At 45.6% G+C, this 16,840-nt stretch overlaps 1 protein-coding gene across 1 annotated transcript in view; it reads left to right on the top strand.

Annotated features, from left to right (window-relative positions):
- The first annotated feature begins 323 nt into the window (after window positions 1-323).
- LOC124804603 overlaps window positions 324-16,840 on the top strand; it is a 102,007-nt gene continuing 85,490 nt past the window's right edge. The window contains exon 1 of the mRNA XM_047264801.1: window positions 324-472. Coding sequence (XP_047120757.1) covers window positions 382-472 — 91 coding nt within the window. The 5' untranslated portion in view covers window positions 324-381. The remainder of the gene's footprint in view (window positions 473-16,840) is intronic.

Consider the following 16,840-nt stretch of genomic DNA (forward strand, 5'->3'; position numbering starts at 1 on the left):
GCAGGGATTGATATCGTATGCCATCGCGAAATACAGGAAGTCTGTCTCTACGTCTACCTACAGATTACCGAAGATATCGCAAGTAAATACGGTATATCGGAGCGTGACAGAGACTACTGTTGTGTCGCGCCGCCGGTGATCACCGCACACGGTTGGCTGTTATTGCGTCGCGTGCTGTGGGCGACGGCATTGAGACTGTGGAGTGCTGCACGCAACTGATGCGACAGAAAACACCTGCTCCACTGGGGGACGGCGGGCGACTCGGCACGCAGGCGCCGTGACGCAGACTCTGTGTCTCCGGCGTGATAACTGCGGCGTCGGTATTTAAGGCGGCGGCAGCGGGGCTGCGTGCATAGACGAGGTCTGTCTTCGTCGCCCGCCATGGCGCCTGCTGCCGCCAAAGTGTTTCTCTTCGCGTTCGTCGCCTGCCTGCTGAGCGCCGCCGTGTCAGCCGTGGCTTACCTCGACTGTGGTGAGTAGCCTGGCACGCACTGTTAACACTGCCAAGTCGGAGCGTGCGGAATTAGGTGGAACTCTGCGCGGGTAAGAGAAACGAGAGGCCTACGCAAGAACCATTTACGCATCCATCCCGTCTTTACCCACATCCGCCGATGTTAAAATTCTGCGAACCATATAACCTATAGACTTAGAGAAATCTTTGACAATGTTGGCTGGGATACTCTCTTTCAAATTCTGAAGATGGCAGGCGTAAAATACAGTGAGCGAAAGGCTATTTACTATTTGTACAGAAACTAGATGGCAGTTATAAGAGTTGAGGGACATGAAAGGGAAGCAGTGGTTGGTAAGGGAGTGAGGCAGGGTTGTAGCCTCTCCCCGATGTTACTCAATCTGTATATTGAGCAAGCAGTAAAGGAAACAAAAGAAAAATTCGGAGTAGGTATTAAAATCCATGGAGAAGAAATAAAAACTTTGAGGTTCACCGATGACATTGTAATTCTGTCAGAGACAGTAAAGGAATTGAAAGAGCAGCTGAACGGAATGGACAGTGTCTTGAAAGGAGGATATAAGATGAACATCAACAAAAGCAAAACGAGGAAAATGGAATGTAGTCGAATTAAGTCGGGTGATGCTGAGGGAATCAGATAAGGAAATGAGACACTCAAAATAGTAAAGGAGTTTTGCTATTTAGGGAGCAAAATAACTGATGATGGTCGAAGTAGAGAGGATATAAAATGTAGACTGGCAATGGCAAGGAAAGCGTTTCTGAAGAAGAGAAATTTGTTAACATCAAGTATAGATTTAAGAGTCAGGAAGTCGTTTCTGAAAGTATTTGTATGGAGTGTAGCCATGTATGGAAGTGAAACATGGACGATAACTAGTTTGGACAAGAAGAGAATAGAAGCTTTCGAAATGTGGTGCTACAGAAGAATGCTGAAGGTTAGATGGGTGGATCATATAACTAATGAGGAGGTATTGAATAGGATTGGGGAGAAGAGAAGTTTGTGGCATAACTTGACTAGAAGAAGGGATCAGTTGGTAGGATATGTTCTGAGTCATCAAGGGATCACCAAGTTAGTATTGGAGGGCAGCGTGGAGGGTAAAAATCGTAGAGGGAGACCAAGAGATGAATACATTAAGCAGATTCAGAAGGATGTAGGCTGCAGTAGGTACTGGGAGATGAAGAAGCTTGCACAGGATGGAGTAGCATGGAGAGCTGCATCAAACCAGTCTCAGGACTGAAGACCACAACAACAACAACATAACCTATTCGGTGTGCGCAATTCCTTTAGCTGAATTTCCCCTAGCCTAAATCTTTGACAGCCTAAGTTGACGTTTCAGAAGCTGCGAAACAAAAACCAGCAAGTTTTATTTCATAACAAGTTCCGGATCCTTTCACCCAAAGACAAACACCTTGTTGTTCATTTATTTTCCGATGATTCCGAGTCCTCAAAACAAAAGCCATGTTACTAGTAAAATAAGATGTTCCGATGTTCCGATTAAAGACCTCACAAACTTGAAATGAACGAAAAGCCATACCATCTCTGCTATTGAAAGCCTCCAATCCAGAAACACCTTTAACAGTACTACCATCGTACCTAGTTTTAACTAGAGCCCCGCCGCACTAAAATCAAGTAGGGCCTTTAGTTATGTTTTGTTTATCACTTTAAGTACTTTATTTTTGATTTGTTTATGACTTTAAGTACTTTATTTTTAATTTAAAGTATATCTTTATAGGTATGTATTAGATTGTCTCTTCCTTATCTTTAAGATGGTGGTATTATCTCATTTTGTTATTTTGGAGACTTCGACGCTTCTTATTAAAAAAACAGTGACCCGTATATGTAATAAGTTTCCTTTAATTTACGTCTGTGGTTACAAACTTTTTGTTAACAGATTACCGGTTTCGGTCTTTAATGACCATCATCAGAGCTGCAGCAAAAATGGGAAAAACATAAATACGCTCGCAAACTGTATACAGTTTAAGAACAATACATAGACCATAATGAAAAGTAGTACTGACAAAATTTACGTTTGTACGCTTTAAATATGAAGAGGCATACCTGTTCCATAAAAACAAAGTCCTAATGTACTGCAGCCATAGTGGCACCATCAAATGTGGAATTAAAGCGGCTTTGGGACCGCATTTATCTGATACTGGTCATTCCATAGGGAGCACTGAGCAAAAAATAGAGAAACAACTAAACTACTTAACTGGCAAAATAACTTTGTGACCAATGCCTACTTTGCTTTATTTGACAATGTTTTGCCCTAATCACTGCATGCCTCTGTTAAATATAGTGTGTTGATAAGTTCAGCTAGTATTGAGTACATCACATATTTACTTAGTTTTCATACGTTTTACTCATGACTCTAGTACGTTCTTGTTCCTTCTCTATTCATTTCATAGACTGCATTAATCAGATAGTGTGGATCATCCACTGTTACGGAATTTTATCCGTTCTTGCAACGGAGCTCCGCAGGGTATGAGGGGCCCTCTGCCGATGACATTCCTCCAACCACTTCCCGCCTGTGCGGAATTCTGGCGTTAGCGCTAACAGAGGGCGCTGATTGTGTGCAGCACTATGTTTTCTTTCATTTGTGGCTCCCTTAGCGATTTGTTTAATATTACCCGGTGCACTATCAACGGTGTTTAATATTTATGTCATTATCTAGAATATTGGCACTAGAGCACATGTCAACCACTGTTTTTTAACTCTTCCTCTTTTTAACAATATTACTTTTGACGTGTTCTTCTTTTTATTACTGTTCTTCTTTTCATTACTGTAATGCATTTTATACGTTATAAGCTTATTACAGACTTCAACTATTGTATCCCCCTTTATTTTCGGTGTTTGAATTAATTATTGAAAACTAGTGTATGCCGACATTAGCGACATCTGGTGGCTACTGTACGGCAGCTTGTTTTAAACAGTAGTACTACTGACAATACGACTCGTGCGTATGATGTTATTTATACGTATTTGACGATGCTGGTGCTTATTCCGCATTTGACGATGCCACTATGGCTGCAGTACATTAGGACTTGGTTTTTATGAAACAGGTATGCCTCTTCATATGTAAAGCGTACAAATGTAAATTTTGTCAGTACCACTTTTCATTATGGTCTATGTATTGTTCTTAAGCTGTATACAGTTTGCGAGTGTATTTATGTTTTTCCCATTTTTGCTGCAGATCTGGTGATGGTCATTAAAGACCGAAACCGGTAATCTGTTAACAAAAAGTTTGTGACCACAGACGTAAATTAAAGGAAACATCTGAGGTCATCAGTCCCCTAGACGTAGAACTACTTAAACCTAACTAACCTAAGGAGATTACACACACCCATGCCCGAGGCAGGATTCGAACCTGCGACCGTAGCAGTCGCGCGGTTCCGGACTGAAGCGCCTAGAACCGCTCGGCCACCGCGGCCGGCAGTTGACGTTGTAATCGACATTCCATCGACTAAGAAAATAGAAGCCAATCGTGACCTATTTTAATCTCTATATATAAAAAAGAATATCCTGACTGACACTCAGTTACTGACTGATCCTCGCCCATCCCAAACCACTAACGAAAGAAATTTAATACTTGCAGAAGATGTTGATCTTGTACTACAGGCGTAATCTAAGAACATATTTTTCGAAATTCCACCCCTAAGGGTGTAAAATAGTTGATGAAATTTGAAATGTGGAGAGGGTGTGGATCTTATACTGTAGGCATCGCTCAAGAAGCGATTGTTCGAAATTACACTCTGTAAGTAGGCTGTTTAGGTTTTTATGTTGGTAGCGCCACATAGCGCTCTGTATGGAAATCACTAACTGTGCTGTGTGCAGTCTGTGGCTGGTTGGAATTGTTGGAATATTTGCTGTTGTAGTGTTGGGCAGCTGGATGTGAACAGCGCGTAGCGTTGGACAGTTGGAGGTGAGCCGCCAGCAGTGGTGGATGTGGGGAGAGAGATGGCAGAATTTTGAGAGCGGACGTAGCGTTGGGCAGTTGGAGGTGAGCCGCCAGCAGTGATGGATGTGGGGAGAGAGATGGCAGAATTTTGAGAGCGGACGATCTGGACGTGTGTCCGTCAGAAAAGGGAAATTTGTAAAACTGGATGTCATGAACTGATATATATATATATAATGACTTTTGAACACTATTAAGGTAAATACATTGTTTGTTCTCTATCAAACTCTTTCATTTCCTAACTATGCCTATCAGTAATTAGTGCCTTCCGTAGTTGGAATCTTTTATTTATATGACAGTATTGGTGCTCGCTGTATTGCAGTAGTTCGAGTAACGAAGATTTTTGTGACGTAAGAGATTCATGAAAGGTATAGGTTATTGTTAGTCAGAGCCATTCTTTTGTGGGGATTATTGAAAGTCAGATTGCGTTGCGCTAAAAATATTTTGTATCAGTTTAGTGATGGTCACAATAAGTAAAGTGTGAAATGTCTGAGTACGTTCAGTTTTGCTCAGCTGTTTGAAAATCAAATAACGTAAGAGGTTTTCCAGCACTGTCATTTATAATTTTTTTCTAAGGGGACGTTACAACTCCTAAGGGGGTGAAACAGGAAATAAACGGCTTTTTGAAAATTCGTCGCTATTAAGGCAACTTGGAGCTAGAACTGCCAAAATTGGCATTTAGATTCTCAGTCAGAAATAAAAAAATACGTGTTTCAGCACTTTTGGAAATTCATCCACCGAAGGGGTAAAATAGGTGATGAAAATTTTTATAAAAATATTTCATTAGATTAAAAAATTGTTAAAGGTAAATCTATGAAAATTAGCATTTCACTTCTCGGTTACATATAAAGAAATTTGTGTTAGGGGATGAAGTTTCTATGGAAATACCTACATAAGAACGCAAAAGGCGTGATTAACAAAACCCTTCAACTCCAGCTCAAGAATTACTTTTTGCTGGAAAGACCATGCTTCTATGAGCTTATTTGGGGTGGAAAATTTAGCTGTTGCAATTTGTAAACAAAATATGAATCCCATTAAATAAAAACAAAAAAACTGTGTAGACCATAGACCGTACGCGAGCGAAGCAGTGGGCATTAAGGTAATACAAAATATTTACATGTATGTCTGAAAGAAGACACTGTCGACGATCCACAGTTGTACAAAAAACTCTAAATCAATTCGCTGAGTGCGAATTTCTTGATATCGGCTCTGTTGTGTATACTGTAGTGGACTACGATAAAAGACTGCACACGGTGTGACATACGGAAATGTGCATCTGTCCGGGGATCGTGCACGGATAGGCGACCACTAGCGATAAGCGAAAAATCCGGTTACGGATCCCGGTCCAGAGCAAATTTTCATGAATCACTGCTAGGTATTAGGTCTACGCCTAGTACAGCTGAATTCAGCGAATTAATTTCGAATAACACAAAATAACCGTCATATCCGTGGCAAGTTCTGTGAATAACACCTTTCTGTCGCAATTAATGAACAGCTGTTTGAAATTTTCTGGAGAATAATTGGATAACATTCGGAAGTCAAACGATGCCGTGACAGTAGTTGTCTTCATATGCTGTATAATGTTCGAAGTTAGTCGCATATTTCATTTTTCAAATACACATCTTTTTTTTCTTTATTGTGATTTTTATCACCTTACACAAGGCGGGCTGTCAGCAGCTGAGTACGCCGCTCTTCAGCCTTGAGATTTACAATAAGTAAGAAATAGAGGGGACACAGAGAATACAATCAAAATGGCGGGCAAAACAATGTAGACACCAAAAAACAAAAAAACACGGAGTCGTTCACGCCTGACGAGAAAACATCACTGACACTAGTTGACACGGCGCACAAAACAGGGATGATGGCGATGGTACACGTGAACAGTGGCGGCGTTTCGGCGAACAAACACTAAACACAAACGAAGGCACACACACGAGACACTAATGGCGATGACCTCCGGCGTGCGAATGTTCACTGGGCGTGTGCGAGTCTGGGGACCTGCCAAGGGAGGAGGAGGAGGAAGGGGAGTGGGAGAGCGAGAGGGGGGAGCAGAGATGCCACGGGCAGGGGAGATAGGGGGAGGGAGGAAGGGGGAGGGGAAGCCCGGGGGATGAGGGGTGGAGGGATGGGACGGAGAAAAAGGAAAGAGAAGGGAAGGAAAGAGAAGGGAGAGAGGGTGCCTAAAGGAAAGGACACAGTAAGTGGGGGGAGGATCAAAGTTGATAGGAGGGGTAGATGGAGGGGAGGAGGACATCATCAGGGAGGGGGAGCTGGTGGAAGTCACCTTGGGAGAGGGTAAGAAGGGTTGAGAGATGGAGACCGGGTGTGACGTGGGAATACAGGTGTGGCAGTGGGCGGGGGTGGGAGAGGATTGGGGAGACGAGCGGGTGAGGACGATCGAGTTTACGGGAGGTGTACAGGATCTGTATCCTTTCAAGGAAAAGGAGGAGGTGGGGGAAGGGGATGAGATCATACAGGATCCGCGTGGGGGAGGGGAGACGGATGCGATAGGCGAGGCGGAGAGCATGACGTTCAAGGATTTGGAGGGATTTATAAAAGGTAGGAGGGGGCAGAGATCCAAGCTGGATGGGCATAACAAAGGATAGGGCCGATGAGGGATTTATAGGTGTGGAGGATGGTGGAGGGGTCCAGACCCCACGTACGGCCAGAGAGGAGCGCCTTGGCTTGGATTGTCCGGAGGTGGGGAGTCCTGGAGAGGCGATGGTCGAGGGTGACGCCAAGGTACTTAAGGGTGGGAGTGAGGGCGATAGGATGGCCATAGATGGTGAGATAGGAATCAAGGAGACGGAAGGAAGGGGTGGTTTTGCCTACAATGATCGCCTGGGTTTTGGAGGGATTGACCTTGAGCAATCACTGGTTGCACCAAGCGGTGAACCGGTTAAGATGGGATTGGAGAAGGTGTTGGGAGCGCTGCAGGGTGGGGGCAAGGGCAAGAAAGGCGGTGTCATCGGCAAACTGGAGAAGGTGGATGGGGGGTGACGGCGGCGGCATGTCCGCCGTGTATAAAAGGTACAGAAGGGGGGAGAGGACGGAGCCTTGGGGCACACCAGCAGAGGGGAAAAAGGTGTAGGAATCTGTGTCATGGATGGTGACATAGGAAGGACGGCGGGAGAGAAAGGAGCCGATCAGACGGACGTAGTTAATGGGAAGGGCGAAGGTTTGGAGCTTGAAGAGGGGACCGGAATGCCAGACGCGGTCATAAGCACGTTCGAGGTCCAGGGAGAGGAAGATTGCGGAGCGACAGGAATTAAGCTGTTCGGAAAGGAGATGAGTAAGGTGAAGGAGAAGGTCGTCGGAAGAGAAGGACGGCCGAAAGCCACACTGGGTAACGGGAAGGAGGCGGTGCTGGCGGAGATGCTGGTGGATGCGTCGGGTGAGGATAGATTCCAGGACCTTGCTGAAGACCGAGGTAAGGCTGATGGGACGGTAGGAGGAGACGGCGGACGGCGGTTTGCCAGGTTTAAGGAACATGACGATACGGGAGGTTTTCCACAGGTCGGGGTAGTAACCGGTGGACAGGACTACATTGTAGAGCCTGTCCAGGGTGGAGAGGAAAGAGACAGCAGCTTCACGAAGGTGACGGTAGGTGACACGATCGTGACCAGGAGCGGTGTTGCGTTTTGTGCGGAGTGTATCAATGAGATCCTGTGTAGTGATAGGAGCATTGAGTTCCGTGTGTGCAATGTTGTCCAAGTACTGGAAACCAGGAGCGAGGGGAGGGACAGAGGTGTCAGTTCGATCGCGGATATCCGGGAAGAGGGAGTAATCGAGCTGGTGATCATCGGGGATGGAAAATACATCGGAGAGGTAGGAGGCAAAGTGATTGGCCTTACTAAGGGTGTCAGGGAAAGGGTGATCATCATGGAGAAGAGGATAATAGGGGGAGGGTTTAGTTCCGGTAAGGCGACGGAAGGCCGACCAGAACTTGGACGAGTTGATTGGTAGGGTAGCATTTAAACGGGTGCATGTCTGTCGCCAGTCCCGGCGTTTCTTAGCTGCGAGCAAATTACGAATGTGTCGCTGGAGTTGCCGGTGGCGTCGTAGTGTGTCCGGGTCACGCGTGCGGGGGAAGGCACTGTAGAGACGACGGGATTCACGGAGGAGGAGGACGGCCTGTGGGGGTAAGGTAGGACGGTGGGGGTGGATGGCGACAGTAGGGACGTGGGCCTCCACGGCCTCAGACAAGGACTGCTGGAGAAAGGAGGCGGCATGGGTGACATCGTCAGGGTGGTGGTAGGTGAAGGGGTGGCTATCGACCTGGGTGGAAAGGGTATTCCGGTAAGCATTCCAGTTGGCAAATATATATCAATTCACCACAATGTTAAATCACGTTAACTTGTACACTTGTCACTGTAACTAGCATTGCACTGTGTACTTATTAACACATTCACCAAAACAAAAATTAGTAACCCCAGAGTGCACGCACAGATGATTCGTTAAGCCTTTATACAGGGTGGTCCATTGATAGTGACCAGGCCAAATATCTCACGAAATAAGCATCAAACGAAAAAACTACAAAGAACGAAACTCGTTTAGCTTGAAGGGGGAAACCAGATGGCGCTATGGTTGGCCAGCTAGACGGCGCTGCCATAGGTCAAACGGATATCAACTGCGTTTTTGAAAATAGGAACCCCCATTTTTATTACATATTCGTTTAGTACGTAAAGAAATATAAATGTTTTAGTTGGACCACTTTTTTCGCTTTGTGATAGATGGCGTTGTAATAGTCACAAACGTATAAGTGCGTGGTATCACGAAACATTCCGCCAGTGCGGGCGGTATTTGCTTCGTGATACATTACCCGTGTTTAAATGGAGCGTTTACCAATTGCGGAAAAGGTCGATATCGTGTTGATGTATGGCTATTGTGATCAGAATGCCCATCGGGCGGGTGCTATGTATGCTGCTCGGTATCCTGGACGACATCATCCAAGTGTCCGGACGTTCGCCTGATAGTCACGTTATTTAAGGAAACAGGAAGTGTTCAGCCACATGTGAAACGTCAACCACGACCTGCAACAAATGATGATGACCAAGTAGGTGTTTTACCTGATGTCGCGGCTAATCCGCACACCAGTAGCAGACAAATTGCGCGAGAATCGGGAACCTCAAAAACGTCGGTGTTGAGAATGCTACATTAACAGCGATTGCACCCGTACCATATTTCTATGCACCAGGAATTGCATGGCGACGACTTTGAACGTCGTGTACAGTTCTGCCACTGGGCACAAGAGAAATTACGGGACGATGACAGATTTTTTGCACGCGTTCTATTTAGCAACGAAGCGTCATTCACCAACAGCGGTAACGTCAACTGGCATAATATGCACTATTAGACAACGGAAAATCCATGATGGCTGCGACAAGTGGAACATCAGCGATCTTGGCGGGTTCATGTATGGTGCGGCATTATGGGAGGAAGGATAATTGGCCCCCATTTTATCGATGGCAATCTAAATGGTGCAATGTATGCTGATTTCCTACATAATGTTCTACTGATGTTACTACAAGATGTTTCACTGCATGATAGAATGGCGTTGTACTTCCAACATGATGGATGTCCGGCACATAGCTCGCGTGCGGTTGAAGCTCTTTTGAAAAGCATTTTTCATGACAGGGGGATTGGTCGTCGAAGCACTGAGCCATGGCCCGCACGTTCACCGGATCTGACGTTCCCGGATTTCTTTCTGCGGGGAAAGTTGAAGGTTATTTGCTATCGTGATCCACCGACAGCGCCTGACAACATGCGTCAGCGCATTGCCAATGCATGTGCGAAAATTACGGAAGGCGAACTACTCGCTGTTGAGAGGAACGTCGTTACTCATATTGCCAAATGCATTGAGGTTGACAGACAACATTTTGAGCATTTATTGCATTAATGCGGTATTTACAGGTAATCACGCTGTAACAGCATGCGTTCTCAGAAATGATAAGTTCACAAAGGTATATGTATCACATTGGAACAACCGAAACAAAATGTTAGAACGTACCTACGTTCTGTATTTTAATTTAAAAAACTTACCTGTTACCAACTGTTCGTCTAAAATTGTGAGCCATATGTTTGTGACTATTACAGCGCCATCTATCACAAAGCGAAAAAAGTGGTCCAACTAAAACATTGATATTTCTTTACGTACTACACGAATATGTAATAAAAATGGGGGTCCCTGTTTAAAAAAAACGCAGTTTTTTTATCTATGGCAGTGCCATCTAGCGGGCCAACCATAGCGCCATCTGGTTTCCCCCTTAAAGCTAGACAAGTTTCGTTCTTTGTAGTTTTTTCGTTTGATACTTATTTCGCGAGATATTTGGCCCGGTCGCTATCAATGGATTACTCTGTAGATGGCGCAGTAATCGAGTCACGCGCTGAACTGCGCGCGCACTGCCTCTACATAGGCATTAAGGCGATCAATGACACGTTTATTTTGCAAGCGGATGTTATATATAAGTATGGATAAATGTAAGGACGTGGCAGAGTAGCAGAAAGGAGCAATCGCATTAGGCCGTTCCTATCGCCTTACAGTGTGTGACATTGCTGCATTTTTTGTGTTTCGCGGCGGACTATTCAACGTGCGTACAAGTAATAGTGCAACACAAGTGGCCGCGAAATACGACGTCTTAAATGTGGTCGGAAAAAACTGAGAGGGGCTGGAGACGCATTTCACGGCTTGCGAATAAAAATCGCTTTCAAACACGACAGAGATTCCTGCAGTCAGTGGATGAAGGTCGATACCAACCTGTTAGCGAAAGAACATTGCGACGGAAACTGCATACGATGAACATTTAGACTTGGCCACCTGGCGAGAGACCATTGCTCGCACAGAATCGTAATGACGACAATAGCAAAATTCATTGGGCTAGAAGACTATGTGACTGGTTTTCTGGACACTCCCCAGCCGTACTACTTCTCGACTGGCCTGCAAAATCACCTGTCCCTCATAGGAAATCTATGAGGCATGTTGGAACAGTGGATAAAACTGCGTCGTCAGCATCCCTACATTTTGGCTGAACTGCGTGGTCACATCCTCAGCGGGTGGCTTATCCTGCATACGACGTAATTGCTGGACCTTGTGTGGCTCACTTGCTAACCGAATCCAAGCGGGCATTACGTCCAGTGGTGGAATTACACGATATTAAATGATGTTTGTAATGATTTCTCCAGGGGCGACTACTTTTTTATCCGGTGAGCTCGCATGTAAGTGAAACGTTAGCAGATTCACTGATATTATAACGAGCATTATTTGAAAATACGCCTCTGTATACGAGTGATGAGTGTGTCTGATTCTCAGACGCAGCTGCCACTGCTTTTTCTTCGATGAGAAGACTGGAACGAAGTGCACTCAGACTCGTGATGCCAAATGAGGAACTACTTGATTGAGAGGTAGCGGCTCCAAGCTCTGCAAAGCCGACAACGGCCGGGCGAGCGGTATGCTGACCCAAGTCGTCCCCCCCCCCCCCCCGCACCCCCTCCCCACCCCCACCGTAGGCATCTGCGTGATGCCACAAAGCAGGAGATGACACGATATCCGGTCCCCTGAGAGTCAATGTACTAACGAGATCACATTCGTTCTTCAGGGAACAACAATCAGTTACTATCCTGTAAACGAATCGATGTGTTCAAAGATAATTGTGATCCACTGCCCAGGTGGGAATCCAGCATTCCTTAAAGTTACCCTTGAAATCCATTTGACCATTTTAACGGCATACTGTACAACTGCTGGCTTCAAGTACACTTAGCATCAAAGAATCTACTGATGACCCATTTTTAAATCTTGGTTGTGGCAGGAGTTTGTCCCTGCAAAGCAATATTTAAGAGACAGATATTTCTGAAGAGCCATATCGCTAGTTTCAATATGGAGATGACCTCACAACATCACATCTGAATAGGTATTCTGTGGGATGTAGAAGTCGGCTTGCGAAAAGCTTAAAGACATCTTCTCTACATAGCTCCTCGAATAAAATACTGCTAAAAAAAGGGACTCTGCTATTTTCATCAATAAATCATCTGTCATCTCGTAAGTCCAAGATTTGGGCTAATGGTAACAATGAAATACGAGGAGCTCTTGAAATATCAGAGAGTATTAATATTTTGAATTCACTTTCATTGCCCTACAAGGAAACAATAGTCATAATTTAACTTTTCCAAGGAAGAAAGTTCAAAGTTTTACGTCCCGTGGACTTTATCGCCGCCTTTAAAACGAAGCACTTATAGAAAGGAAAATATTTGTCACAAGCTGTGCCGCACAGTTCATGATACAGGAAATTTTTTTTTTGGGTAACCATCATACGTTCCTTAATGAATATGATCCATATTAGATGACTAGTTCCACTTACTATACTTTCATCAAAACTGCCTACATAAACTTTAGAGAACAAAATTAGATAAGAACTGCAATAAGAAATTTGCCGTGAACTTCTGTGAAAAATATTAATCGGTAATTGCTTATGAAAAGCATGGAAAATAAAAACCAGACGAGCCAGACACGAATCTGAAGCCAGATTCTGCTGAATATAGCTCCAGAACCGCATCCAGACTTCTGTTAAAGATCCATCACGTTCATACCACAACTTAGCCCAATCTCCTGGAGGAAAAAATTCGTGTAGTCGCATATTTTTATACAGCGGTGGAGGGGAGTGTCATGAACAGCATACTAGAAATCCTGGCCAATACGTTGTGGTCGTGGGGGTTGGGGCGGGAGGGGGGTTGGAGGGGACGTGTAAAGGTCACTTTTTAGGTTTTTCTTGACTATCTCGAAACCCACACCTCCTAGCGTAAACGGTTCGCAGTACGAAATTACACTACATTAAATTTACTATTCATTTTTTCCGTGGCACTAATAGTTTCCGCGTTGCAGCGGATGGTTGGCTGGTTGATTGGTTGATTCGGGGGAGGGGGTCAAACAGCGAGGTCATCGGTCCCATCGGAACAGCGAAGAATGGTGAAGGAAGTCGGCCGTGACCTTTCACAGGTACCATCCCGGCATTTACCTGAAACGATTTCGGGAAATCACGGAAAACCTGAATCAGGATGGCCGGACACGGGTTTGAACCGTCGTTCTTCCGAATGCGAGTCCATTGTCTTAACCACTGCGCTACCACACTCGGTGCAGTGGATGGATTAACCGCAGTGATGTGGGGTTACCAACACTGTTGGTAGCGTACCAGTATGGACAAGAAAGGAGGCATGAAGGGCGCCAAAATAGAAATAACAATCATCCACTTATTGCACCGTTACACACGCACATCATGATATATGAGACATTATGACAAACAGTGTGCGTAATGAAGGCCGCACAATTTTACCAATGTAAGAAATTAAAATAATACTAGCATAAAATTAACTAAAGAGCCTTAAAGGAAATGTTTATGAGAAGAACACGGCGGGGCCGCAAGGGAGGAGGCAACACGATACTTAACTCAGCTGCACCAAAACAAACAACGGACACCAGGCCGCGCCAACAACGGACACGTAAGGCAGGCAACTACTCTCTCAGCTGCGGTTCCGCCGAAGTAATAGCTACTTGAAACTTTTTAATACTTGGAACAGCACACCAGTGATCAGCAAATTTAAAAAGAAAACAATAACATGACATAAAAATACAATAATTTAAGAAAATCACATCATATGAGTATGAGCTTAAGGTCTTCCGGTAATGAACAGATTACGAAAGGTAAAGGGACATGTACCACTATTAAATCTTGCGTAATTACACTACTAAATTTCTCAGTACCCAAGTTGCAATTAACGCAACAAGAATTAACTCATTTAAGTGATAATGTTGCTTTAAAATAATAATAAAATATTTTCACACAGCAGAGGACCAAGAATGGCCCGATCAGTACTCCCCAGTGAAGCAGTTCACACACATGGTACTCCACGGCTCCGTGCACACAGCCCCATACAAAATGCAACACAACCACAGCGACCCCGCGTACTACCAGAACCACCACGCAGTAAACCAAAATCGTGCTAACCCAAAACAAGGACCGACTTTTAAAATAACGAGACCTAGCCCGGGCCGGACAACAGACCAAATTCCGGGAAATCCATAAGAAACCTCAGCCAAAACAGCAATTTATGAACAATATGCCAAACACAAGACCTCTCAGTCCAAAGGCTTCCGTTTAGTCGCGAAGGTGGCTCCGACCCGCCTGCTGAGGTGCCAAGCGTCGTACGGAGTGCCGAATCAAGCTTAACCTTCGTTAACGGAAAGCGGAAGCACCACAAGACATAATAAACTCCAGTCTAACAGCGCAAGGCAAACTCCAAGGAGTGCCACTCGAAGACTATGCACTTGAAGATCAAACATAAAGCACCCAGACTAACGTGCCGCTGAACGACGCACTTACATCACCAGCGTCTAGTAGAGTACGGAGAGCAGCGTAGCCCATCGATATTCATCCATGGGACGGTAAACGAGGATATCAATCCCAGCGACGGAGAGACAGGAGGAGGAAATGACATCCCACCGCACATAGAAGGTATTTCAAACTCAGGCTCGACAAACTACAACAGGCGAGATTTTGCTCCCTTGCGAATCAAGTTAGACGGCACACCACGCCGCTGTCCCCACTATTAACCGTAAAATCGCGGTCCGGTCTTCCCATCGGGCCCCACTCGGCGTCCAGACGCAAACAACCCCAGCCGAGCCGAACTGCCTTCACTCCAAGGCAGCCCCCTCTTCCATCCTCACACGCCTCCAGGTAAGCCCCGGCCAGCGATCACACACGGAAACAACCGCCTAACGGCAAAGCGCCATCTGAGTGAAAACTCAGCACTAAGATCGATACGGACTTGGAAATAAGCGAGCACCGTAACACGCAGTTTAGTGTTTTAATGGTGTAAAATTAACGTTTATTGTCAAATGAAGTGTGTTAAGAGCAAATAATATATGCATGTACCATGTCTCCGTGCAGTAGAACCGTATTAAGGGATAGACTGTGTTCCGTGGATGTGCGCTCTGGAGGGCGGATGGAGGTTAGATGCGTAAGGGAAGGCTCCTCGCCAGATTGTGCTCATGCACTTCCGTCCTTTGTAAGTTTGCGAACCGAAGAGCAAGCAGGGTACTTCACGTTAAGAATCACTGGCGATGCTGTGCGCAGACACTCCCACGGGATGTTTATCTTACACTAAGTGTGTTACACTACAACGGTTGCAGGTGTGAGTTACTGACAACACTGCCACAAGAAAAGGATATGAACAGATTCTATATATATGTCGGCAGACTATTATACACTGCTACAGTGGAAATTGTTTCTTAGTCGTCCTTTAACGTACTTACACTCTTCTTTCGATAAAGGCGAATTAGTCCACCACAAACGCTGCTCGCCTTTCGGTTTACAGACGGACTACACTGAAGAGCCAAAGAAACTGGTACAGCTGCCTAATATCGTGTAGGGCCCCCGCGAGCGCGCAGAAGCGAGGCAGCACGACGTGGCATGGACTCGACTAATGTTTGAAGTAGTGCTGGACGGAACTGATACTATGAATCCTGCAGGACTGTCCATAAATCCTTAAGAGTGCGAGGGGGTTTTTCCTCGTTCTGTTTGCGAGTGGAACAGGGAGAGAAGATGCTAGTTGTGGTACGAGGCACCCTCCGCCACTCACCGTGTGGTGGATTGCGGAGTATGTATGTACATGTAGATGTAGATGTAGATCTCTTCTGAACAGCACATTGCAAGGCATCCCAGATACGCTCAATAGCGTTCATATCTGGGGAGTTTGCTGGCCAGCGGAAGTGTTAAAACTCAGAAGAGTGTTCCTGGAGCCACTCTGCAGCAATTCTGGATGAAGGGGGAGTCGCATTGTCCTGCTGGAACTGCCTAAGTCCGTCGGAATTCACAACGGACATGAATGGATGCGGGTGATCAGACAGAATGGTTACGTACGTGTCAATTCTCAGAGTTGTATCTAGACATATCAGGTGTCCCATATCACTCCAACTAAACACGCCCCACACCATTACAGCCCCTTCACAAGCTTGAACAGTCCCCTGCTGGGATTCATGAAGTTGTCTCCATACCCGTGTACGTCGATCCGCTCGATACAATTTGAAACGAGACTCGTCAGACCAGGCAACATGTTTCCAGTCATCAAGAGTCCAACGTCGGTGTTGACGGGCCCAGGCGAGACGTAAATCTTTGTGTCGCGCAGTCATCAGGGGTACACGAGTGGCCCTTCGGATCCGAAAGCTCATATCGATGACGTTTCGTTGAATGGTTCGCACGCTGACACTTTCTGATGGCCCAGCATTGACATCGGCAGCAATTTGTGGAAGGGTTGCACTTATCTGACGTTGAACGATTGTCTTCAGTCGTCGTTGGCCCCGCTCTTGCAGGATCTTTTTCCTGCCGCGGCGATGCCGGAGATTTGACGTTTTACCGGATTCCTGATATTCACGGTA

Source organism: Schistocerca piceifrons, chromosome 1 (assembly GCF_021461385.2).
Source record: "Schistocerca piceifrons isolate TAMUIC-IGC-003096 chromosome 1, iqSchPice1.1, whole genome shotgun sequence".
NCBI lineage: Eukaryota > Metazoa > Arthropoda > Insecta > Orthoptera > Acrididae > Schistocerca > Schistocerca piceifrons.